This window comes from Conger conger, chromosome 18 (genome assembly GCF_963514075.1).
Source record: "Conger conger chromosome 18, fConCon1.1, whole genome shotgun sequence".
NCBI classification, from domain to species: domain Eukaryota; kingdom Metazoa; phylum Chordata; class Actinopteri; order Anguilliformes; family Congridae; genus Conger; species Conger conger.
The window spans coordinates 19,183,529-19,211,258 of NC_083777.1; the positions used below are offsets into that span (position 1 = coordinate 19,183,529).

At 44.4% G+C, this 27,730-nt stretch overlaps 1 protein-coding gene across 2 annotated transcripts; it reads right to left on the reverse strand.

Annotated features, from left to right (window-relative positions):
• Window positions 1-1,905: 1,905 nt before the first annotated feature.
• zfand4 (zinc finger, AN1-type domain 4) lies at window positions 1,906-27,722 on the reverse strand. 2 transcript variants are annotated; one of them, XM_061228881.1, is made up of 11 exons: window positions 27,219-27,722; window positions 20,010-20,347; window positions 16,860-16,935; window positions 15,437-15,504; window positions 13,812-13,998; window positions 10,438-10,582; window positions 8,510-9,490; window positions 7,536-7,584; window positions 7,345-7,368; window positions 4,958-5,075; window positions 1,906-3,147 (listed from the first exon to the last, which is right to left on the reverse strand). In XM_061228881.1, exons 2-11 carry the CDS (start codon window positions 20,191-20,193, stop codon window positions 3,012-3,014), a joined length of 1,968 nt encoding a protein of 655 aa, XP_061084865.1. In that variant the 5' UTR covers window positions 20,194-20,347; window positions 27,219-27,722; the 3' UTR covers window positions 1,906-3,011. The 2 variants fall into 2 exon arrangements, with proteins under 2 accessions (XP_061084865.1, XP_061084866.1); XM_061228882.1 differs by lacking the exon at window positions 7,345-7,368.
• Window positions 27,723-27,730: the final 8 nt, after the last annotated feature.

The following is a 27,730-nucleotide window of genomic DNA, read 5'->3' on the forward strand; positions in this document are numbered from 1 at the left end:
CTCCGTTTTAAAATACCCCATCAGGCAGCTGTTGGAAGGTTTGCAAATAAGCTCATCATGTTGCGCCTTCAACAACATCTTCACCGTGAAAAATGCGTTTATCACTTTCTCCAGCTGTGTGCACAACTGAACAGAACACCTGAGTGCTTAGGGCCACAGCCTGTTGCCCCACACAAAATTAATTTTCACTCTTACATTTAACCTATAAGTACAGGGGGCTCATTCCAGTTGCTCATTTTATCTTTGATGACTTAGTCATCTTGTTCCTTGGCTGACCTGGAAATCGACTGTGGTCTGCCATCTTTTGCCAATGCTTCTTGTAGGAGCTGGGAGGTTCGTGAAGAATTCTTGAGCAAGGAAACTTGTACGCATCTTTGGCGGAAGGATTTTGTTTTGGAAAGCATGACGTATGAATGGTCGACCTGTGGTTACACCTCTCCCCATCTGCCACATCTGTAATTGACATGGCTTTAACGTGACGTCTAAGGACATTCCATCTGTCTAATTTATGTTCTTAATTCCTCTGTCCTTGCTTCCTTTCCCTACCTTCTCCAATTAGTGGAATTAGGAACAAGGAACAGAGGCAAGGAAAGGAAACAAAATAAGCGATTGGAAAGAGCACAGCATAAACTGCATCATGTTGCATATCTGGATTCCTCCACCAGTCAAATTCCAGGTTGTGCAGCATTTGGAACAGGCTCATCTTCCTGGTTTGCTCATGATCATCTCAAGAATGCTCAGGATTTGAGAAAAAATGTATTCATTTCTAAGGTGTGGAAATTAACTTGACCATCAGTAATTGGTTTCTATAACACGACTGCTTAAGGGTGGTGAATTGAGAACAGTTAAACACCTCTCTCACTGCCCCTCTCTCTTTCGTTCTGCATTTCCTTTGCACCACATGCCGGGATGGTAAAGCCACTCTTGACTGTGACAAGCAAACTAATTTTACAGAAAATAAAACCCGGAAGCTTTCCTTCTCTTTTACAAGAGACCGTAAAAACAGGACAGCTTCCTATCCATGCAAATGTCAACGTTTTTGGACAGAGCTGCTCTCTCGAGATTGTTAAAGCGGCCAGCTACTTTAAACCGATAAAGCCTTGAAAGTTTGCCTATAGAATGCCGGCATATTTGAGCGCTTGTGTAACTAACCAGGGCTCATCCAGAACAAAGGAAGTCGATCTGCCTTGAGACAATACCGTTAACTAGAGAACAAAAGCCTGATTTTGTTGTTTGCAGCCAAGCAGCAGTGATGCATAATCATTTTGGTTAATCTTTCTCCCCAAAAGTCTTTCTCTCGAAGATTAAGGCAAATTCTTCGTGTTTTTAACACTTAGATTTGCTCTCTTTACATTTGACAAGAAATAGTGGAAAACAGTGCCGCATTGGCCATGCTTTTGTTTTTTATCAAAGTATCATAGAATAAAATGTGTCTTCTTTGGGTTAATTATACACTAGGAGGATACCTCCTTTGTACCTCCTGGTATAGCTGTACAGTCCATGATCAAAATGATCCCCTGTACCATCTAAAAGCTGGCTTTGCTTACAGCACAAATCAACTTCAGGAACCTAAATATGATAAAAACATAGAAAATGGGTCAATGAATTGGTGCATGACATCAGCAACATGCAACTGCAATGCTGCTTGCACCGACGTCAGCAAGGATGTTAGGCAGCAATGACCTAGCAATTACTATTATTATTATTATTATTATATATTTAAACCCAATAACATCATTAAAATGATAGACCTCTTTTTTCATGATGGTTGAGCAATCACCTGTACCTTGTTTCCAGCCCCCGAATTTATCACAAGCTCAAAAGTTTTAAAATGTTCTTGAAATCCCATGTTCTACTGTGCTCCCAAATGTCAAGACAAAAATAATTATTGAGGTGACAAAAATATGTGTTAAATCACAGAAACGAGTATTTATTATCAGAATTCTTTTTCCAGAACAGCTAACTGTTTTTGTTTTTTCCTTTTTATAAAACAATGTAGCATTACAAAACAGTGATTTGTTCTCATTATGGCAACCAACAAGTTTTCACAACCCCCCAGCAGTTCACCCAAGAAATATCACAAGACTTGACAAGACTTAAATATATTACTTGTTATTAAAGTGCATCCTGTAAAGACTTGTCCCATGGAGAGTGATCTTCAGACCTTTTCATAAGAAACAAACACAAACGAAAACAGTTACTGCATTACATGCATTTGTCAAATTACCCCCCACACACACACAAATACAGTCCTAAAAAAAATAAAAAAAATAAAAATAAAAAACCCTGTACACAGTGGAGTGAAAAATTATTGGCTCCCTAATGTCCTCTATTATTGCATTTTTATTAGTGGTTTCAGATCTTTAAACAAAATTATCTTTAGGCAAGTACTTTGCATGGGTGATATGAGCGTTTGATAACCTTTTTTATATTAAAGGTTCCATATTGTACACCTTTCTAGTGTCAAAAACTCTCTCTATCCAGTATTACATGTTCATTGTCCAGTGTTGATACGGATTGTGTAGCTATATTTGGGGACTGTGTGTTTCGATACGGATTGTGTGGATTTCCTTGGGGACTGAGTTTTTATAGCACCTTCAACTCCATTATAATCCACATAGCAAAGGAAATGACCTTTTCCACAATATGGAACCTTTAAATAAATGAATAATAAAAAAGAAAAATGGTTTCCTTGTACTCTGGTTCACTCATCTAATATAAAATTTTGTCTAAAGCCACTGAAACTATTCAGTGTGACAAATACGCGTTAATACGGAAGATGGGGAAGGAGGCAAAAACTTTTTCACTACACTGTACATTCAGGGCTTCTTCAGAGAGCAGATCAATGCAGCATGATCTGAGGTTTTATTCACATTATTTCAACAGGCAAGAGTGTGCTATATTTATTTTTTGCATTTGTTGTTTTTATCATTTCTCGGCCTCTCAACAGTTTTCAGCCCAGGAAGAAAGCGCGCGGCGGTGATAAAGTTCCCCTCTCTGGGGACGGGGGTTCAGATTTTGGGCAGCTTTGGTGCGGTGATGATGGGGTTGCTCTCCTGCAGGAGGCGGCGGCCGGCCCCTTTGTAGTCGTAGCTGCAGTCGTGGGTCTCTGCATAGCGGTGTGTGGCGCAGAAGTTGTTGCCGCACCTGAAAACGTGGAAAAAGGTGGGATGAGCGAGCCATGTTTTCTTTTCCTGATGAAGACTTATGTTCCTGAACAGCCACGGAATTTCTTACTTTTGCAAAACCTTGCTATGGGACTTTTTAAAAGCTGAATTAAAGACACCAAAAATAGTTATGTATTAATAGCTTTTACTGTATGTTGACGGTACTGAAAACTTTTCATTGCATTGTAACGATATGTCGATGTCAAAACATGTATTCTAGTGTTTGGATGTTGAAATACTGAACAGTTCAAGGTTTGAATGTCGAAGTCTGTATTGCGATAGTGCGGGAGAGAATGAAACTGCTGAGTAGCATTTATGCACTATTGTGACTGCGACAATGTAAATGTTATTCCAGTCTGTTACTCTAGGTGGATAATTGTCACGCACCCGATGAAATCGGGGGGAAGACTATTGATTGGGAGTCGTCAGTTCAGTCGTTCGTTCATCACACTGTTGTACTATGCGCCATTATAACTAAGGACATGCAGTCTCTGTTTGACCGACAGAACAACAAACAAGTACAAGCAGGAACTGTTGGAACACAACATGAAACTTAGTATGGCAAGTTATGAATTTATTTCGTGTTTAAATATTTATTTCGCTTAGTATCATGAAATGACTACACAAGTAGTACTATTTGCTTGTTATACCTTAAAATACAGCCACTAGCAAGTTGTATGCTTTTGAGTACCATGTAACAATATGCATGTAATTACACTGGATCTAATGCTCTTGTTAGAGTGCAATTAGGCAAACACGGTAAAACAGGACATGATGGAAGACAGGAAGAAATCACCTGACTGAAAAACTGATGCTTCACATCTGTTCTATTCATCCTCTTTTTAAATCCATCATCAGGTACAAGGAAAATATACAGCCAAGCAGGCGTACAACAGTCAATCGAGATTAACGACCCGTTCTCATATACTGGGGCCAGCGTTTAGGTCAGAGAAAGGTACTAATCTAAAGTTAATGGGTTTGAGTTTGAAGTCGTAGAGGTTCAGAGTCATTTGGGTGATGATATTTGCCATGGCGACAGATGTTGTTCTTTTTCCAAACCGGTAATGGACTTCTCTCATTGGCTGCTTTCAAGTGAAAATTCATAGACGCAAACCGTGGATAATCGGGGCCGAATGCGTTTCAAAAGGATTAAGTATCCAGTTCAATCTACTAAACAAGGCGTAACATGCAGGAAGTCCCTTTGAAAGCCTCTAAAGATTCCTGTTTCACGGCGTTGCATCATGCAAGGCAGTGCCCTGGGAGAGGGGGGAGATAAGGGAGAGATGAAGGGGGAGCGTCCCTGCAACATTTACAACATGTTCCCCAAAGCCGCCGGCACAAATGCCAGCGGAATATCAATAAGACGCTCTCTCCGCAACGCTGCGAGCGAACGGCTTGTCGAGCTGTCGCTTCAGCCCAAGTGACAAACTGTCACGTCTCCATGAGAGCCGCATGCTGTCGGTTACAACCCGGATACCATCAGCACTCACGTCAGCGCAGCCCGGCTCTCCACTAATTCACAAATCCGCCGTCGGACGACTGAAGTGGTAGTCATTTCTCTAATGTTCATTCTGGGTGGGCTCCGTGGTGGCACAGTGGGTAAAGTATTAGACTTTGGTTCAATGCAGCTGCCCACCGAGGACCCAGAGACAGAGACACAAGTTTACTCACACGGGGCACAAACACACCCACCCGCATAAACACACAGACCGCGGTGCATTTGAGCAGTCCGAATGACAGAAAGAAGGGGGTTAGACATCTAACACAGAAAGCTTCCCAGGGCACCTCACCTGCACTGGAAGCTGGTAGCCAGGCCGGTCTTCTTCCTGCACAGGTAACAGTGTTTGGAACTCTTCTTCCTCGAGCTGACGGGAGCCTTCACCGGAGGAAGGAGGTACGTGGGGTTGCCTGTGAACACAGGAAGTGCAGCTTGGCCTTCATACAGGTGTCTTCCTGCTCTGGCACCATCTCACCAGGCACAGCGCCAACAAATGCTACACTTCGCCTTACGCCTCAGCCGAAAACACTACAGACACCGCTGGCGCTCTTCCCTGCAACTTTCAATTAAACTCATTTGAAAGTCTAATGCAAACTTCAAATCCTTTTTTATTTTTTTATTTTTTTAATGAGCAACTGAATTTAAGCACGGCATACTTTCCAAAAGTGATGTAAATATTGTGGAGAAATGCACCATGCCCTGAATTGATATTCAAGGGGGTTCATTCAATTTCACTGGCGATTAGTGGCAGTACTGTAACAGGGATATATAGTACACAGTCTACCAAAGTCCATCTGTGTGTGTGTGTGTGTATGTGTGAGACATTACTCTGCTCTCACAGCTCTCATTCTGTATTGATATTCAAAGACGGGTGAGATTCATTCAATGCACAGATCATTTCTGTAACATAATTCAAACTTCTACTATTTCTGAAATCAGGAATCGGGTCTATCTAAAAATCCACACAATGAGCTCAGTGACCGGAGAACAGCATGACAAAACACAACGTCAGGCCGTGCAAGACTACAGAGCTCCTGTTGTAATTCTACCTTTGGGTCTTTTGTGTTTGTTTTATTCATAATATTAAATCTTGTATTCATGTTACAGAATTACACGGCGTACCCTGAGCCTCATCTTTACAGAGAGTTGGCAGCTCATTTCCTGAGACATTAGACTGTGCTTTTCCCATCCGAGACCGATGTCAGACTAGTTTAGCGCATCTCCCTGGTGCGGCCATGGTCTGTGGCTTTTTCTCATTACCACATCCCCATATGCCGCTTATTTGCCATCATTTGTTTTACAGACAAAACAATCACAGGCGTACAGGCGTATGGAAAAAAAACAAAACAAACAAACACACCGTAATCATATTTGTGAATAAAGTGGCGGCCCAGAGAGACTTCAGGCGTGGGTGATTTGGGTGCTGCGTCGCTACGCCAATATTCATTTCAGGAGAAACTCTCTCCTAGCAGCGGCCAATGAAGCGGACCGCGGAGAGAAAACAGGTTCACTCATTCCTCGGGCTAGCTGAAGGCACGTCAGAAAGGTAGGCACGTCGAGGTTCATAAGTAGTCCTCCATTACAAGCGAGCAAGTAAACAATGGCCCACTTATGAGCACTCCGGGCTGCAGAGCTACAAACGCAGCCACAGTTAGGCTGAGGAATGAAGACTGTCAGTTCACGGCCATGAATAGACAGATACGGTTCCATTAGTCTTCAAACTGCAAGATGAGTTACCTGACCTCAGCACCACACTGTCGTTGTGTAATGCAAGACCTGCTCTAGGAATACATTCTGCTTTTATTCAACAGTGCTTTTACAGAGTAACAGGTTCTCGTTCATTTCTTGATTCTAACCAGTTTTGACCATTCATGCTAGCCTGTTCTTCTTTGAAAACCTACACGTTCGGTGAACAATAGAGGTTTCTCCAATGAAAGACTAATGCACTCCTTTCTCCTCTCTGTACAGATGGAATGCCGGCCACCTTAATACATTTTAATACATACAATTGGTCTCATCTGATTGGCTCTTATCCGATTGGCTGTAGTTGCTGGGAGCCTTTACATAGGTATGCCCAGACCACACACAGCCATTTCCAAACATAGTAACTGCATTAATCTACACATTATGTTTAACACCATATGCAGTGGTTTCTTAGATATGTTTGAAGTGTCAATTATAACAGTGATTACGAAAATGGTTAGTGGTGATACTGTGTGTAGGGTGAATTAAAACGGCACTTCACTTACAAGTTCAAGAAGCTTCGAGCGATGGATAAATAAACAAACCAAAAACAATTCAAACTGCTAAATGAGATCGTACAGCTAACAACTTTCAGACTGAAACTGCTGAGGGCAAAGCTGCTGTAATCACTGGGTAGGTGCGTATCTTTCTGGAATAGGATGGCGTTTAATCTTGTGTTTCCGACCCAGCTTCGAGCCCGTCTTCACAATGATAAATAACGCCGCTGCAACCAAGCTAGGCCATACTCAATCCACTTACATCAAATGCTTATTCGCAGCCAACACTGACAGGAATTGTTACCGAGAAGTCATGGCTTTCATGTATTCATATTAAGCCACATCTTGCACATTCTGAACAAATGTTAGCTTTCAAAGTGAAATTCTAAAGCATTCAATTTCACAAGCCTTTTATAAAACTAGTCTTCCAAGCACTTACCCACCACCAGGTCTTTGGCTACATCTGATTTTTCATCCCGCAGTCCAGTGGAATTATCCCAAGAGCATTCAAGGAAAGTAAGCCATTTTAACCAATGTTTTAGGAAATCAAAATGAACTTGTTAGAAACTGTATTAAAGGTAAAAATAATGAAATATTGTGAGAATTATAAAGGACAGAGCTGTCACTCACCTCCTCTCCTCACAGAGCTGGTCGGCCCCCCAGGTGATCTGTTTGAAGACTGAAATGATACAACATTGTCTAAATTTAACACAATAATAAATAAACCGCTCTGAAATAACATGTTTTTAGTTTATAAATTACGACAGTACAACATTGTAATAATGTTACTCATGCTTACATTAAAGTCCAACTTTTAAGTTTGTAATCACCAAACAAAAATGAGGAGTACAGCTATGTAGCAATCAAACACGTCGGTTTTCAATCGGCAAAGGGAATGTGAGATGGAATACATTTTATGTTCCTGTCAACCTCACCTGCCAAAAAAAAAAAACCAGAACTGACATATCAATCCATATTCATTTAGCTGGATGAAAAACAATGGCGAGATAAGAATGGATACGTAGCTTTTTTTTTTTTTTTCATAGTCTATGGACCACACTGCTGCAATGGACTTCTAGAGTCAATGGTTGGGAGTTGGGAATTGTGAGCTGACAAATGGAACATAAAACATAACAGGATTGGGTGTTGTGAACAGGGGGATGGGGTGAACTGGAGTGGGTGTTGTGAACAGGGGGGATGGGGGTGGACTGGAGTGGGTGTTGTGAACAGGGGGGATGGGGGTGGACTGGAGTGGGTGTTGTGAACAGGGGGGATGGGGGTGAACTGGAGTGGGTGTTGTGAACAGGGGGGATGGGGGTGAACTGGAGTGGGTGTTGTGAACAGGGGGGATGGGGGTGGACTGGAGTGGGTGTTGTGAACAGGGGGGATGGGGGTGGACTGGAGTGGGTGTTGTGAACAGGGGGGATGGGGGTGGACTGGAGTGGGTGTTGTGAACAGGGGGGATGGGGGTGGACGAGTGGGTGTTGTGAACAGGGGGGATGGGGGTGGACTGGAGTGGGTGTTGTGAACAGGGGGGATGGGGGTGGACTGGAGTGGGTGTTGTGAACAGGGGGGATGGGGGTGGACTGGAGTGGTGAGCTCACCAGTAAGGGAGGCGCAGGCCCGAGCAGCAGGTCCTCCTGGATGATGTGGATGCTGGCACAGGGTCGGCCCGGCCCGGCCTCCCTGCTCCTGCTCCGGGAGAGAGAGGCCAGCAGCCCCGCCCTGCCCCGCGCGCCGGGGGGCTCCTGGGGGGTCGTCAGGGCCAGGTCCCGGCCCTCGGGCCGAGCGTCGGGGGACTGCGTCCGGAAGCGTGCAGACCTGGAGGGCGGGGTGGGGGCGGGGGCTGGGAGAGAGGAGGCGGGCCACGGCGCACTGGCGGAGCAGTAGGGCCGGCGCGGAGCGGGGCTGGAGGCAGCGGGGAGGTCCAGGGAGGCGCGAAGCAGCCCTGTTTCCGCCGTGGCCGAGTCCACACAGGGGACCCCCGCAGACCAGGGGTCCATACAGTCTGAGCTCAAAGCCTGCGGCAACCGCGACACGACAGGCGGCTGCTCAGCAACCGCTGCTAACGAGTCCCGTCTACCGGCCTCTGGGGACGGCAGGTCAAAGGTCACGGGGTCACGCCTTGGCTCGCTGACCGATAGAGCCTTAAGAGGGTCGGTCAGCAGCAAGTCCTCCATCAGAGATGCTCTGCCTACTTTGGGGCCTGGCTCTTCTGCAGCACCGTCAGGCAAGCCTCTATTGGCCAGAATGGAGAGAGGCGGTAGGGGGTGGTCTTTCAGCGACTTGGCCCCGCCCACCTCCAGCCGGGACACTTTGGGAGGGGACAGGATTCTGCCGAGGGCGGGGCTCTCCCATGGCCCCTCCCCCTTGGGCTCCCGTGGCAGAGTCTGTCCGACGGGGGTGGGACCCGAGGGGAGGTGGGCGGTGCCTACAGCAAATTTCGGCTCCCGGGCCGGAGGTAGGGACTGGCCGATCTGTGGAAGGATCCGGAAGGGCCGGTGGTGTCGGTTGGGAGCCAGGTAGCCGTTGCAGGTTCGAGGGCCGCCCGGAGGCCTGGGTTTCAACTTCGCAGTCTTCTTGGGCTGGGGGAAGGGGTACAGGTCAAACACACAAAACACAAGCACACAAAACCCCCAAAACCATCCCCCACTTCTCCATAAACATTAACCTCTCCATAGAGGAGCATGCATGCATGCAGGCCTGTTCCCATTTATTACAGAGTCACAGTACAAGTTGCAGTTTATGGCAACAGTTTATCAATCAAAACATTCATAGTGTGCTGCAAGCTGGAAAACAATTACATTTCGCGCCTTGCATCGGTTACACTGCTTAAAGCATGTGCGACTGTGCAGTAGGATCAGGGAAATAATTTATCCTGTGGCGATTTGGAATACAGCTGAGGCAGTGTGTGTGTGTGTGAAGGAGGGAGATTCTACATTTCATACGCAGCAGTGAGAGGAGGGCTGAGGGCCAGTGTGGCTGCTGCTTTTTTTTTTTTTTACAACCCAATATTCTGCCTTAACAGTGTGAGCATTTGGACAACCCGACATCGGTCCACCCATATATAATAATAATAATTATTATTATTATTTATTCATTAGCTGACACTCTTATCCAAATCGACTTACAGTTCATTAAGTTAGTTTAAATGTACAATAGGTAAGACTTTTGTGTTAAAACATTGTTACAAGACCATTGTAAATCCCTTCCTATCATTGAAAAAGGCTCATTGACATGTTGACTCACCATCTGCCTGTGTTCATAGTCCTTCGGGTTTGAAAATATGCAGTTGACAGGCTGGCACTCTATACCAAAACATCGTATAGCTGTACAATAATTCAAGCTCATTGGAGCATGTTTGTTGCTGCAATGCCCCTCTTCATCGTTAGAAGTCTGAAACCTATTGTACCTTTAAGTCAGATTAAGTTAAGCAAGGGACAATTAAGTTCAGTGAAGATAAGCGACTCTGCTGGATCAATATGGGGTTAAGGCCCCGGGGCTTGAACCACCGTCCTTCTGGGTGCCACACCTTTTTGTTGAGGTTCATGTCCTCCATCTTGGCCTTCAGTAGCTTCATCTTGCTCATGGTGATGGAGTTCTCCAGGGCTTGCTGCCCCGAGCCAGACTCAGCCAGGTCCTCCTCCTCTGTGTACAGGTTATACACCGAGCCTCCCCTGAGACACAACACACATACACACACAGACACACACACACAGGTTTATGCAGCTTTCTGTACCCTGAGAGACACACACACACACACACACACACACACACACATCACAGCTTTATACAGCCTTTTGTGCAATACAAAGCTTCGCACAGTAAAGATGAAAACCATAAGACCACACACACGCAAACCACAAAACACACAAAGGGAACATTAAGGTCCACTGCTGTTGAGTGCCTTTAGCCATACCCACCTCCCTTTGTGTCTACGTCCTCAACATAGAACTCAAACCTCCTGCACAATAGTGGTGTTAACAAACACCAAAGAAAAGAAGGAACAATTCTTCAGCCAGTGCTTGGTCTTTATCGATTTTTCATCCTCTTGCGTCCATGAGTTATTTACATAAAACGTGGATTAAAAACATTTTCAAACCTTTCCAATGGAGGTCATCACTCAGGGGCGGGGGGGGGGGGGGGGGGGGGGGGGGACTATGAGTTGAGGGCCCAATCTGCCCATTTTCACTTTTCTGACCGGCCTCAGAAAAAACATTCTAATTTAACACAGAACAGAGAGTCACTATGATTCATACGGAGATGGAGCGCATCGGCAGAATGGCAACAGCGCTAATGGGTATAATTATCAAAATGATATGATTTACTGTTTGGTTTTGTTTTCTGGAACTGCAAGGTGGGGATGAGGCGGGGATGAACCCGCAACATAAACAGACCGGTTGCATAATGACCACTGAAGTACACCAGCACACCTACACAGACACCTACCCAGCACACAAACCCAACACATGCCTAATTAAACAGTGAAACGCAGGCCAATATATCACAGCGAGGGTTCTGCTGAGGGTGTTTCTGGTCCCCTGATCTATGAGAACAAGCACCTCGTGTCATTTAAAGGGTATTCGTCATTAGTTTTGCGCCGATTGCCCCAGAAACATTATAGTGGCAACATGAGCACTGCCACGTAATGCTTTACGTCACCTTTATGCCTATGTAAAGCACTGTATATGAAATGTGCCAAATCGGCCAACATTCATCAAGAAACTGTAAATCTGAAATACAACAGGGTGATTGTAATAACTTCGCTTAATAACTTGTGTAATAACTTGTTCGCTAGGATGATATTTTTGCTAGTTTTGTTTGGCTATTTAGGCAGTTTATTGTTCCGACATAATTATTCTATTGTGTTGTGCTGTAGTTTTAGATATAATCGATTGTCAGATTTATCAAATAGACCCTAGTCCTTATTTTTGTTGTACTCCTCACACTTGGAACCGCACTTCCCTCTAGGGTCTTTCAGCGCCCTTGCTCCTGAACCTTATCTATAAGCCGCAAGCTGCCTTTCGATCGAAATGGAAACCGTAAAAACGTGCAGGCACTGTGGCCACCCAGGACGGGAGTTTCAGACCCCGCCTCATGACGTACCGTCTGGAAGGAAAAATGGAAACACACACCCCTCATCAACACGAGATGCATTGTGCAATCAATGACACAGAAAACCAGAAATTAAACCGGAAATTACGCATTGCACAATGACATGACAAATATTCCCATTCATAGGAAAATACAACAGACACATCATTCTTAGAACGTACAATGCACAGTGCTGACTTAACTTCTTGGAACAGTTTTTGAACAATGATTACAGGCCCTGAAAAATAAATCTGCGCGGTGTGGATAGCCCTCTCTGCATCAGAAATGATAGCACATTTTCACATATGGTGTTCAAATTCTCCTAATCCCTTGTGAAATACCATTTAGTAGTGAAACCAAGTGCGAAAATATTAGTTTGGTTCTGCATCTCAGTCTCTAATTGCGTACAGCCCTGCAGCTAAGTGATGAGTTTTGTACTTAAGTAACCAACATGCCAACGCTCAACTGCAAGCCCAATCACAGTGGGCGTGATTCAGGGGGGCGGCATTACAACCCAAGCTCATGTCGGGAATTGTAAATTACACAACGTGAGTTTCCAGTACAACCGGAAATTCATCACTCTCATTTTAGGGTACGAGGTTCAGTTGACTTGCTTTGAGCAGGGACGAGCATTAGCAAATTAGCATTAGCGACAAATGCTATGGAGCAGTGCATCAGATTTGTTTTTTATATATCCATGGCAACATGCAACTGTCCAAATTCAATAAATGCAAATTCAATAAACTCAATTCAGCTCCACAAACAATACACAATGCACAATTTACTCACTGTGCAGTTTATGTTTAGTTCAGATAGTTTCCAGACATGTAAAATGTAAAAAGAACTTTTAAATATTGGTCATGAATCGTAAATTATTATTTTAATGAGTTTCAAAATAAGCACAGCGTGAATAAATTAAGCCATTCACAATATCAAATGATCTACTGCATCAGCTCCGGCTTGGCGAGTGCTCTTCTAATCAATGCTCCCAAACAGTTAAACCCTTTCTGACACAACGGGAGAACTGTAGGTCTCCATGAAGCCTCACAAACTCGTGTCCTGACCAGACAGACAGCTCTAGTCTCCACACAAACTCACACAAAAGACAATTCTGTAACTACAAAAAGAAAAATAGATGAGCACAAGAGTTCCCCTTTGAATTTTTAAAAAGTATTCGGAGGGTTGGCAAGCCACTAAGGACTCCAAGGCAGTTGGCATAAATATGATATCAGCTTACGCCTGCCTCAGCACGCAAAGCCACGGTGTTAAAATGAGCATCAGGAAATGATAGGTGTGGTATCGTAGCTTTGTATTCTGTAGTCCTTAATCGCGGGTGTGTTTTGATTTCCTGCTTACCTCCAAAGGATAGTAATTCAAGAGCTCAGAATTACCGGGTTCCATTAAAGTATAAGGTTAGGTGGATAACACGCTTTCCTATTTTCAAGAACCGTATAATAGGATTGCTTTGTATTAGATGTTAGTTTAACCATTTTAAAAGGAAAGAAATCTTGGAAATTTAAACAGATATGCAACACAACATGAATCATTCTTATGCTAATAAAGCAATTTTAAGGCTTTCTCTGTCTGGACAGGACAGTGTATAGAGACAGGAAGAATGGAAAGTGAGCGAGAGGGAGAGAGACATGCGACAAAAAGGTCAGGTGGGCGGATTCTAACCAGCTCTTGATATTGTTGTGATATTTAGTGTAGTATGTGAAAAAAGTTGTTCGTAAAAGAAAAAAAGTTGGAAGTAACAGTCCACCAAAGTCCATGCCCTCCCGCCTCCTCCACTTCCTGCCTCTCTGAACTCACCTCACTGATTCAGACACAGGGGTCAGAGTGCCGTCGCCCCGGTCTACGACCCGGAAGAAGTTGAGCTGGTCGCCCTCACGGTACACAAGATATGTGACCTGCTTGTTGGGCGGGGCCTTCTCCCAAGCCTCGTCCCGCCCCCCATCCATGTACTCCGCCATCTCCTTCGCCGAGTCGTCCACGGCAACTGGGGGTCAGAGGAAGGGTCAAGGGTCAGCGTGTTGTTCCACAGAGCACGATAGGGGTGGCTCATTCCAATCGCTCAGTTTTACCTCCTTATTTGTACATCCTTTCCTAGCACCCTTTCCTAGCTCCTTAGCTGCACCTAATGCAAAACTCAAGGAAAGGAAGTAAGGAAAGTATGGGAGGATCGAGGGATGGAGGAAACGTGTATTTGGAAAATGGAACGTCCTTGCTCTTTCAAGCTTCAGTTTAAAGACACATCAGTTACAGACGTGGCAGATGGGGAGGTTTTTTGCCGTTGTGGTGTATTCCGACATTCCAGCCATTTTGAATGACACTGGTTTCATCCTACTCGGCAACTCGAAGCGGGAGAAATGATACGTAAATCCAGGCTAAAGGATCGTTCCAGCAATCTTTCCTGGTCGGAATTTTCCAAGATGCCGGGAACGCTGCATATGAGACTGGAATGAGTCCAGGGTCACTTCCCTCACAGCCCATGAAAGGCAAAGCCACCCTCAATCGCTATATTATTCACATGGATTTGATTACAACACGTGTGCCAAAACACAAATATTAACTTTTCAGCAGATGGCAAGTGATTGGCTGCAGTAATGACATCTGAAATAAAATCTGCCCAGAGTCAACTGTAATTTGCCATTTGTGCTGGGTTTAAAAAACTAAAAACAACCTCAATATTCAATGAAACACCACCCTATAGACTGGAATGATGACACTAAGTAGCCAGCATGGAACCAATTGTTACGAAGATGTTGGGGTTTGTTTACACTGAGCAGGAAGCCAAGATTAGCTCATTAACTGTCAAAAATGTTGAAAAAATCTGTATGCTTCTCGTGTTCTGAAAGAAATTAGAAAAATGAAAATTCCCAGTTCACTACTTCAACAATGTATACATGGCAGCTCATAATTTTGCCAATTGGTAGCTTGTGCAGTAAAACATGGCAGGTTTGTGGGAGGAGGAATCTCTTGTTGTTCTGTTCTCTTGGCTACGACTGCACACAGACGGCTGCCATTGCTGCATGAGCAGCTATTCTGTAGTCTCCCCGCTCCCCCACTAAGCAGTGCTTGTTCTACAGTTCATCCCAAAGACAGAGGAAATGGAGAGCTTAGCCTCAGGATTCGTGCTCAGGTCTAACAGGCCGTGGGGGGAATAGGCCGATTATTACCTCCATGCTGGAGAAAAGTGTGTGTGCTGTGCTCACTCAGGACTGGGTGTGGGTGTGTATGTGTGTGCTGTGCTCACTCAGGACTGGGTGTGTGTGTGTGTGTGTGTGTGTGTGTGTGTGTGTGCAGAGCTCACTCAGGATTGGGTGTGTGTGTGTGTGCCGTGCTCACTCAGGACTGGGTGTGTGTGTGCCGTGCTCACTCAGGACTGGGTGTGTGTGTGCCGTGCTGCAGGGTTCGGTGAGGACGGGGACACAAACCTCTTCTGGTGTTGATGGGACCTCCCCTCATAGCCAGAACGAGCTTCAGAGTGCTCCCATCTGCAATGCTACACACAAAGGCAGGCCATTTTAATACTATACCAACCATTATCATACACATCCTCAACGCTACACACAAAACGACAGACCGGTTTTAGTGTGATATCAACACCACTGTTTATGGTATACCCATCCACAACGCTACACACAAAATGGCAGGCCGGTTTTAGTGTGATATCAACACCACTGTTCACAGTGTTCCCATCAACCATGCTACACACAAAACGATAGACCGGTTTTATGGAGACATCAACACCATCATTGCAGTCTATGCATCTCCACAGCTACACACGTTCTGTGCAGTATAATGTTTAAGGAAGTGGACTTGTAAATCAAATTTCAGGTTTGATTGCCAGCTTGTACCCTTAAGCTGAATCACTTCAGCAAAAATATCCAACTGTATAATAAATGAGCTGTATGTAAATATATATATTTATTAAACGCTGGAAGGCAACCATTAGCAGGATATCAAACTGCATCGAGAGAATGCCACAGAACCACTCTGAGATGCTAAACACTTACAGGCTTGGCTGGTACTAGTGTGACTGGCTGAGCTATAAAAGTTTAATCATACTGCTGGGAGTGAGGTCTTCCAGCAAATTCTGTATGCAATATCTCCCACACCCCTACACCTTCCAGAAAATAAATAAATAAAACAACCATAGACCTACTAACAGCAACTCCTTCATATAGATCACAACAATGTTTTTGCTGCCTGAATGTTCCATATTGTAATTCTGAGAAGCTGTGTATTTATGTAAAAAAAGTAATCGAGAAGTTGCGCATCTTGTGACTCAACATTTTCTGAAACTTTTCTGGCACAGATGCACAGTACATATACAGTGTGGTTTCCGAGAAAAGCCACAGCTTAAGAGAATATAAACAGGACATTCCCCCATCTGTCACAAAAATAAAGTCATAAAATTAGCTTATTAATGCACATCACCTCCCATGATACCCACTCTGAGTTTTCCTTCATTGTTTTCCCTAACGGATGCAACAATTCCATCGCCGTTCCAAGAACCATTTCCCGTCTAGGGCACAATGAGAGGGAGTCTTTCCTCCTGGAAGCTTTCTTTCCCAGGACCGGAATGACTCCGTGACCCGACGCTAGGAGCCATTTCATTAACTTCTGATGAATTTAGCTGGACGGCAGCGGCTAGGTATATTTCCATTTGCTTTCCTCTGGAACTGTTTTCACTAAATCAAGTGTCAATACCCATTGTGTTTTCTGTGAGTCACTTTTAGACTGGAAATGAGTGATATGGAAAGTGCCACACAAATCACAAGAATAATAATGATAATAATAACAATAGTATTAATATTGTTATTAGCGTGAGGTGTGAAAGCGCACAATACTCACTTGTAATCATGCAGGCAGTACTCATCATCCAGCTCCACATTATTCCAGATCAAGTGTTGCTGGGCAACAGGGATACCTTGAAGGGAGGAATAATGCAACATACTTATACGGGGCATATTTGATAAGGCTGATGGTCGGTCTGCATCTCAAGGTTGCGTTGCTCAGTTCACTCCGGTAATGACTATAATCAGGCTCACAAACATAAGAGAATAAAGCAAATACTCCAGCCCAGCCAGGGACAGGAGGTGGGTTAATGGTTGATTAGGAGCTGTGCCTGCCAGACAGGGGTTTTTTTTTCCTGATGTAGTGAGATAGGAATGTCTCTACAGTTCGGTTCATCCCCTTCAATACACCAGCTGCCGCGATAATTCATCTCCTTTAAGACCCGATAAAATGGAAAAAGATTTTTTATGGAATAAGTAAACATGTAAATGACCCGACACTTGATGATTAGCCGTGAGACTGAAAGTGTGGTCCTGGGAGGAGGTTTCGGGACAACAGGGCTCTGTAAATGAGATAAAAATGGATTAAGTAGATTTACGATCAGTGAAAGCTCCATTAGCTCTTCCCCGACTAATTCCTTATCACAAATGAGGCTGTCCTACGCCCCGATGAGACTTCAGCTTTCTCTCCTCCTGTAGAAACCACGGGCCCACGCGGGACGGGAGGACACGGTGTTTATCCATGTCTGCGCGCCCGAAAACTGCACCTCAGCAGTGCACATCCACAGATGCACATGACACGCTGGAGAGAAGAGAATCACTCAAAGAACCGCAGACTGACTATGCGAGGTGGCTGTGGGGGTTGATCGATGCGGAGGACATGTCTGAGGTTGTCGCTGTAACTGCAAATGGACCACACCAGATTTTGATTTTTTTACTTTTAGACATATCAATATGCCTTCGACAGTCAAGCATACTGTATTTTTGAAGCCGAAATACAACAAAAAATTTTTTTTTTTTAAACCCATGCCGTTATGACGAAAGCAACTTGGCAACAGGGATTGTTATTCTCCAAAACATCTCAATAACAGACATACTTTCACAACAACAGTGACAGCATTCTACTTGACAGCAGAAAGCAAGCTGAAATAATATATCATTTTTAACAAAACTGCTATGTGCTGTTACAGTGTAGCTGTGCTTTGTAACTGGGTAAGGTGACAAAAAAACCTTTGTCTCAGATTGTACAGCAGGTTGTTTGGGGCCGTGACAGTGTGTGTTTGCATGGCATGCTCCAGTGGTGTGCTGTGAGTGTGTACTCCATGCTGCAAATGTGAACATTACTCACAAGCACCCCCTACAGGAAGCAGCCTGGTAAAGCACCCAGCCAAGCAGAGAGCCTTATGGGTTAGCCTGGAGGTGCGTCCACACCAAGCCCAGAATGCAGTATTAATGTCTGGAAGCATTTAAAGCAAAGAAACATATTTACAAGTGGCCCCGGACAACAGCTTGTACTTTGTTTTTGTCTGGGCTCAGGGTGCTCCCATTCCACCACTCTAAGGCCAGGCACTGTTCCAGTCAATAGGGTGGTATTTGGCAGGTATCGGGTTTTGTCCGGGTGTGTAGTTAGGCACTGTCCTGGTCAGTGGGCCAGTATTTGGCAGGTATCAGGCTTCTGCCGGATGACAGACACACTGCTCCAATCAGTGGACCAGTATTTAGCAGGTCTTGGGTTTTGGCCAGACACAACATCTGACCAGGGGGCAGTATGTGACAGGAGGCAGGCGTTGCTGGCTAAATCTCAGAGCTCCACGGTAACAGAACATGCCTGGGCATGCCCCCCTCCTACATAGACCCCTGGAGAGCCGTCAGGGCGGTTGAGTGAGCACGGCCCACAAGTGTCCCAAATAAAAGCAGGTTGCCATAACAATGCCTTGTTGCTACGCGGCGGTCTTCAATCTTTCTCAGCCCTCAAGAGCCCCTTCGCCTGCTGAGCTCCCTCTGTTTCCAGCCCCGCTGCTACCCAATCGAATGACTACCCAGACTTCTGCAATCATTCACCTGCTGGACGGAGTTAAAAGGCCTAATTAAACAATTAAAAATAAATTAAGGGCTCTCCAGTCAAGTCACAGTTAGAAGAGACGTAACTGTCTGGAACAAGGGCCCCTCCAACGCACCTACCTGAGCTAAGGGGCTATGTTCCTGCCACAGCAAAGTATGGAAGAATCCTCTCCTTACAGTCAAACAGAGCAATCTGTCACCGCGGTGCTGTTGCAGATGTTAAAGCAGTAGTCTGGACAGGCATTTATGTCTTTGCCACATACTTATTCAAGGGAAAATCAGGGGCTTTTTTCAGGGGGAAATACCTGAGAAATAACCCTGGCAGATCCATCTGCCTAGTGTGTTAAACTGAGCACCTGCGGTGCCATTTTAACGGCCACCTGCCAGACTCTGGCTTCGCAACGGTTAATAAATCTCGATGAAACTCACCAACGCAAGACGGGGGGAAAGTGCGTGCACTAAATGTAACGGCTCAACAAGCAGTCTTCACTGCGTCTGTGTGCTCAGCATGACAAGAACACATCTTTCATATGAGATTCTGCACATCTGACGCCCAAGGGCTTTCGAAAATGTTAAAAGGCTGTCTTGAAGAAATGCCACAGAAGCTGAAGGTGCTCAGAATGGCAATTAACTTAAAGAACGAAAAAGGAGAGCAACCTGTAATTTGCGAGAAACGTTTATCGATAAGAGGAACAGGCAAGGAACAGGCAACAGGCAATGCAGTGTAACGTTTGCATGAAAGAGAACTTGAGGGTATGTCAGAGTTTGACTGCTCTGTCATTTTTTTGTCAGGTTATACACTCTAATAAATGTTGCACATTCCACGTTGTAGTCTTTCGCATTTTTCATGAAACTAGGATGAACCTGAATGCCTTCAAAAACTTAATCAACTTGAAAACAGCGAACTTGAAAGGTGTAAGATCACAACTATGTGATTAGAATGTTAACAGAACATTCTACTGCTGACGAAACAATCACTACTGGCAACTGAAAGATAAAAAAAATAAAAAATAAAAAAACACAAAAACTCTACTCTTCAGTGGGTCGTAGGGGTTGAGCTATGTGCGGTCTACTGGGTACCCCCGGAGTGACACCTCTGGTATGGTAAAGCCCTGAGCAGGACGCAGGTAAGAAGAAGGGAGGGTACCTTCCAGCCTCTGGATCTTGGCCTTGACGGAGACGAGCGTCTGGAAGGGCGAGACGCGGAGCTGGAAGCAGGTGCCCGTGAGCGTCTCGATGAGCAGCTCCATGGTCTCGTAGCTCGGCAGAGAGAAGCGGAAGGGACCCACGTTGTCCTCGTTGAAGAAGGGCGGCTCCTTCTTGTCAGCCATTTCCACAGGGTCGGGGTCAAGGTCGGAGTCAGGGGCTGGGTAACGGGGGCCTTCAGGACCAGGGATTCGGGGGTCCCGCTGCTGGGGAGGGGAAGGGCTGGAGGTGTGAGTGTTCACCCTCGTCCAGGTCGGCCATCATGAGGTCCGTCTGCACCTGTGGCACAGGGATCGGGACGAGGCGTTACTACGATGACACACAATCCCAGAGAACAGGCTGGCACACATTGAAGCGCACGCACAGGAAACTGGCCCTGGCTGCACAGACACAATCACACAGAACTGGCCCCGACCACACACACCCATGCATCCCCAAGTCTGAAACATAGGCCAATAAAACCAAAGTTTTTTTTTTTTGCATTCATTTTGAGAGACAGTGGCAACTTGTTGCTGTCCAACCCAGACTGAGTGGGGTCCAAAGAACAAAGCAATGGAAGAGCACTACAGAGTACTGCCGGACTGAATTTAGCAGACCTCAAAACATAAACCTCTCAGTTACGGACTGTGTGTGCAAAACCCAGAGCAGAAACTAAAACAGGCAAGTAACATGAACAAATCCACGTTATATCATCACAGGTGAGCCAGAAATTAGTCAAACTTTCCACGGATAAAAACCAATTATAATCTCATAAAGGGACATGGCTTGACTCAATTGCTAAAGAATACAATGTCGTAAAATAAACAATGTTTGATAAGATGAAGACAGAACACAATCAGAAAAAATAATGAGCCCGAGGTTTAGAGCATAGAGTAAGACCAGCCAACTGAATAAGGCTACAGTTCAGTTCATTACTTTATTGTCCCCACTGATTTTGCAGCAAAGCGACTTACAGTTTATTTGAGTAAGCAGGGGACAATGCGGGGTTAAGGGCCTTGCTCAGGGGCAAGCTGTGTGGATCTTACATTTACATTTTAGTCATTTGGCAGACGCTTTTAATCCAAAGCGATTTACAAGTGCATAGGTTCTACCATAAGTCAAAGCATCACATCCAGAAACTAGCAAAATACACAGGAAATGCTGTTCTAAACATAGTTGTCATCAGAAGTGCATTTTTATTTATTTATTTATTTTTTTGGGGGGGGGTTAGACAAGGATAGGGATATCAGAAAGGAGGGGCAGGGGAAATCAGGAGGGAGGACTAAGGTAGATCCTGGTAGGTTATCCTGGCTATGCTGGAGCTTCAACCACCAACCTTCCCAGTGCCCGGCATGCACTTTAGCCACTTAAAGAACACTATATAGACCACACTATACACAAGTACAACACACAATATAGGGGCTCTATGTACAAACAAGCTTTCTAGACCATGGTGCATTGCATTGTGCAAATAGAGCAAGGTTATTGCACAGAGTATCACTTCACTTTTCAATCTATTACTCTTTACCCAGGGCATCAGAAACCTTCCTCAAGTAGAGGACGGTCTGGGTCGGCTACAATAAAACTGGCCTTACGAAGCACATGCTTAACAGAAATCTTAGAAGGCACTGTTGTTGACCTATGATCTTCCAGGCCACTTACATAATAACCTTGAAGAGATTTTATTCAGGTTTCAAAACCAGGTGCGCATAGAGAAGGTGAGCACAGATTTCGATAAATGACCTGTAAAACAATCATGGCCAAATAAAAATAAAAAAACAACAAAAAAACTCTTAAACTCTTCTTAAAAACTCTTTTCCATTTTCTTAATGTCTCTTTCACAGCAGGGATCATTTCGGAGTTCTGAACATCACCCTTCCAAAGGTGCCCTTATCTTGGATATGCTACAGTGTATATTCGGAAGAGCTGCTCATTTGCGCTATACCGCTCACTGGCTAGCACGTTAGCCTAACACAGCTCTGTGACAAGAGCAGGCCGTTGAGTCTGTGGAGTCTAGGTTGGTTCCCATAGCACGGCAAAGCAGGCACCCACGGCTGCTCACATGAGACAGTTGTTGCTCTGCTGTAGGTTTATAAACACAACAGACCTTTCTGTTAAGGAGGAATAGAGGAAAATGTTCTTGTAGCACATCTATGAGCAGGAAAAGTTGCAGTAGAATCCGGGGGCTCAACTCCTTACTTCCTGGAGAGTTACTACGGATGCTGGTTTTTGTTCCAAGCAACTGTTCCTTGGTCCAAGCAACTGTTCCAGCTGTATCGACCAATGCTGGTTCACTCCTAGTCAAAGAGCAAAACATTTTCGGCAAGGATAAATGTACCATCTGCGACTGCCGCCATAGACCGCCATATTGGATCAGATAAAGGATTAGTCAAACTAAGTTCTGAAATGCATTCCTGGTCATGTGATGCATTGTTTGCCTCCAGACTACAGGAAGTGGTGGAGATAGCTGCAGTTCCCTGACATCACAGAATCAGACTTCCTGCCCAGACAGTTGAACTTGAGCGTTTCTGAGTGGTGTGAACCCAACACGCCAAGCTTACATTATTTCATTACAGACTACAGAAATAAAAATGTGTGCGATTCAGGGCCAAACACTGGGCTTCAAGGGATGAACTCCAAGGGCTTAAAGCAAGTCCAGTAAGGCTGCAGTGCACCAGTGGTTCATTTAAGTCATTGATTGGTTAAAGAATCCCATATCCCCTAACTGACAGCTTATTGGAAGAAAACCACAAAGCCCACAGACCCCTGGAAGTTTAGTTTGGCACCCCTGCTTATAGAGTAGATTCAAGCACGTTAGATTAGTTTGCAATACGCTTTCTTTCTTATTAAATAAGTATAGCTTATTTTTAAGTTTTTGAGAAAACCTCAGTGACGGTTGGTAAGATCTTATTAGTAATAACAATACAAATGATTAATATTTAAGTCTGTAACACTAAAGATATTATCATATACAGCCCATACAAAGCACACAAACTGGCTACAGCAAGCCTTCGCACAGAGCTGATCAGCCTTCATGGGGAAATATTCCATACTTTACATTCACCTTTATAGATAAAACATAACTCATATGGCAATTCTTTGGCCAAAAAGGCCAGTCTCCAAGTTTTCATAGCTATGAATATATTTTAATTTGTCATAAGCAGTCTCGGGCACGTGGAGTTTAAGACGTGTTCTGAAGCCATTTGATGTGATGTGACACCTGCATTCCAAATGCTGACTGATGATGGCCATTACTTATTCAATAAGACTGTGCAGACAGAGGCTTGAAAGATTAAATGTTTTTTTTTTTTCCAAACATCAAACATCGACATTTAATGTTTCCACTCTTTCTAATGAATTACACCTGGCTTGCTGATTTTTTCCGTAAAAACCATTTTGCTCCCAGGTTTGTCCAAGCCTTTATTAAATGTGAACAAAAAAAACTTTGAGGTTTGCTCTCGTGTCAGATGGAATCGGACCTGACCCAGACTGACTGTGGCCAGCAGCCCAGTAGGGGTGGCCCAGCTGGCTTTGCTAATGTGTGCTGACTGAAATAATAATTCAGGAGCAAATCTACTCCTTTGGACGCATTAGTCTTTCAACTTACCATAAGATTTCTCAACTCAGGTCTTGCAAATAAATGTTGGGGTAGAGTCCTGTAATAAGCATTCCACAGTACATAATGTGGAATGTTTCATTTAGAAACTTTAAACTTGAAACACCGTTGAACCGTCACAAATATGAACAGGATATTACAACAGAAAAAACATTTTGCCCCGGCAGACCATAATATGTATTGATGTTTCTGGACAGGAAACAGGATTCTCTCTCCCACCCTCAAAGAAAATAAAATAAAAGGAGTCATTAGAGTGGGGTGCTGGCCCCTTTATTGTGGTCAGGACCTGAGCAGGATGGAGTCGGGCCAGACCTGTGTATTGTTCTACCGCCTCCACACACGTCAGAGGGCTCGCCTCCCCGTCTGAATGCGGACGTCACGTCTGCCCCACACGCCCCCACCCCCCCTCACCCCGGCAGCTTGCCTCGGTGTTCCAGCTCTAACGCCCACCGTGGCTGCTAGCAGCTGTACAGACTATTCCTGGAGAGCTGCTGCACGCCACATAACCTCTGCCTGTTAGCGGTTAGCTCAGATATCTCACCTGGCTGGCTAGCTAGCTAGGGGTGATATAAAAGGAAAATTAATAAATAAAATGACAGATTTTTAGGAAACTACAAAGGGCTTGAGCTTCAAGGCTGGTGGCTGGGAGTTGTCTAAGCCTAGCCTACAGCTAGACGCAGCCAAAGGAAATTATTAATAGCTTCTTGAATTTCCTGCACAGGCTGTAATGAAATGGGTCTGTGCTCATAACAGAATCACAGACCGTACTGTACATGCACATCAAGTCTCAGGCAGGTACATTTCAGTGCGCACACTGTATATGCTCCCATATAATGTGAATTTATTAACAACACAAAAATCGGCCTGCTGAACATTAGACCTCTTAATTCAATGGTTCAATGTTAAATAACTATGGGAAAACCAGTTAGTTACACCATCCATGACATATGCAACATTCACAGTAAAATGTTCAGTGTTAAGTCCACTCTATGTGCCTTTTGGACTCTTATACACTCCATTAGAGTTGAATTAGCTCTGGATATTTTGCCGTGGATTGTCATCGGGGTTTATCCCTGATGCCTCTGAACACCTGAAGGAGCTGAGTGTTGATACAGTGCCAGAATAAGAGAGCCAAGCCCAGCGCTCATAAAACATTTATTGGTGCACTTGGTCTCAGTCTCGCGTCTCCCCAGAGAACAATGCCACACAATGCAGCTGGTAACGAGTTACATAAACCTGTAGAGAGGGTACACTGCGTGCTCTAAAGGATGTTTTTCCTTCTGTTGTACAACAATGTAATGCATAGTTTCAAGGAAGTAAGACGAGAACAAAATAAACCTGTGGCCGAGGCACAGCGTTGGGGCACGGCGAAGGTCCCGGAGTGGTGCAGTGGGCTACAACTGAACTTGTAGCCTAAAGGGCGCAGGTTCGATCCCCTGGTAGGCCACTCGGCTCTTTGTGCCCTTGAACAAGGTGCTGAACCTGAAGCGGCCGCGCCGGCCAATGGTTTCAAAATCTACGTTTTACACTTCACTTGCGTCCTGATGAAAATAGCCTTACTATGTGTGCCATAACGGGCCCACAATAACAAAATATCAGCAAAAGCCTTCTTTTTTTAACCACACACAGTAACTTTCTTCTGATGTTCCAGCATTTTAATTGGCTAAAATACAAAGATGAAATGCAAAGAAAATAATTCAAATGCATTCTGAAAAAAGCTATCTAGAGCATAACATCTTGTTTTCGATTTTCAAGTTATGGGGTTTCGTGTCACAGTGCAGGGCACCTGGAGCAGTTGCTGTATGAGGTTCAATGTAGGCCCCTGGAGCAGTTATGGGGATCAGTGCGACAGTGCAGGGCCCCAGCAGCAGTTATGGGGTTTATTGACACAGAGCAGGGTTCCTACAGCAGTTATGGGGTTCAGTGACACAGAGCAGGGTCCCTACAGCAGTTATTGGGTTCAATGTAGGCCCCTGGAGCTGTTATGGAGTTCAGTGCCATAGTGCATCAGTATTGCAATCCGCATCACACTGCATTCTGGAAATTGATTCCAGACAAACAGAATTAAGACAGATAAATAACCCAACTATATGTATTGAGTTGTGTACACTGTACAACCCAAATATTATATTTATGGCTTGTGGAAAAACATTGTCCAACCATTTCAATAAGGGAATTCATATATAAAGTATTAAACATTAAAGTACACTTACATTTATGTTTTACAGTGTAAGCTCATTTGGACATATAACCCTTAAAACGATTGTGACAGTCAATCATGTTAATCAATTCCAGAGGCAATATCAGCTTGGCAATGGACAAGACGGATCCTTACGGAAAGACAGATTTCACCGAGCTGCAACACACGCTTTCTGCTTTTCAATGACTTTACATCCTTTGCCATGCCACAGACCACTGATCTGGGTATCACAGTATCTTCCCTGGTGATGCCCTGCCAGGCCTGTACTGCAGCCATCTTCAGTTACTACTTGTTTTGCAGACGTTTGCCTTCATTCTCCTCTTCAGCATGTAAATTGTACAACTGGATTCAGATCCAGTAATTGACTCGGCCAGTCAAGGATTTTTGGACGTCAAAAACCAGCAGTATTTTTCTGGTCATTGACCTTGTTGCATGATAAAGTGCCGTCCAATAAGTTTGGAGGCATTTGGTTTTAACTCAGAAGATAAATATTTCTGCAGACTTCAGAATTCATTGTTCTACTTCTGTCAGTCAGCCGTTCCACTGGCAGCCATACAGGCCCAAGCCCTGAGGTCATTGACTACAGCAGTCTTCTTCGGTCTACCAAGTCTTTTGTTTTTGTTTTCTTGTAAATAACGAACCAAACTGTTGACTTGGGCATGCACATGAGTTTTTAATAATTTTCTTGATTGAATTGCACAGGCTGTCACACCCCAAAAACAGTCTCCAAAGGCAATTGCAAACTCTAGATTCAAGACTAGACATCAACAGATCTCTTCTGCATTCACCCTGGACACAAATGAATACACCAGCCGAACGAAACACATCCGGTGAAACCATGGATGAAAATACCCTCAAATTATAGCGGATAGTCTTCACTTCAACCTCACTGACATTGCATCCTCTGCAAACCCAAAAGCGCTTGAGTGACTGCAGAACTGTTGAATGCTAGCATCATCGTTCTGTTTCTCGTTACACGGTCTCGATAACAAAAATAAGTTCTGTAAAATGACTGCATAGACGACAGCACACACTTATATGTATGCCAGTGGGAGTACGAAGAATTCTATAAATTATCAATTTTAAATGAAACATTAGCTACGTTCAGTAAGCGAGATTGCAATGAGAGTACCACACCATACACTACCTAGTTAGCTAGCGATGTTGATTGCCTCACGTTAACACTAACGTTACCCAAGTTAAACAAAATGCTTCCGTAACGGAGCATTAAATCTGTCCAACTATCGACATCTATGAGAAATGCAAGCACTTTCGAGACTACGACGAACCGCAAGCAATGTTAGATCACAGGTAAGTTAGCCCTCGTTAGAGAAACTTGATATTTATCAACTTACAGTATCAGCATGTCTGTGGAGTCCCAGAAGACAATGATGGATCTAACGGCAGTCTGGAAAAGTCCGAAACCGGTAATATTTCCACAAAGATAGATGATGTCTTCTTTTCCAGATTCGGTGCGAAGTTGCTTATCGAATTACGATACTTACTAACGTGAACTTAAAAGTAGCTAAAACAACCACATCCAGCCTTTGGTAAATCTGCAGCTAGCTAGCACCTTGTCCCCACCGACTAGCGTCACTCCAGGTGGCTAGCAGACAGCTAACAACACCTTGACCCTCGAGCTACCTTGCCGCCTTTCTACTGTACAACTTTATCTTCTTTGCCTGATGCTGAAATGGAGTGAAATGTTATCAAAACGATTCTATTTTTAACTGAACAATTTGTTGCCATAATTTTAAGCACAATTCGCATGCATAAACATCAATTTATGTACACGAATTGCTACATCTAGGCGATCAGCTACACCAGTCCGGTTTAGGTAGCACCTGCCATGAACGATATATTTTAA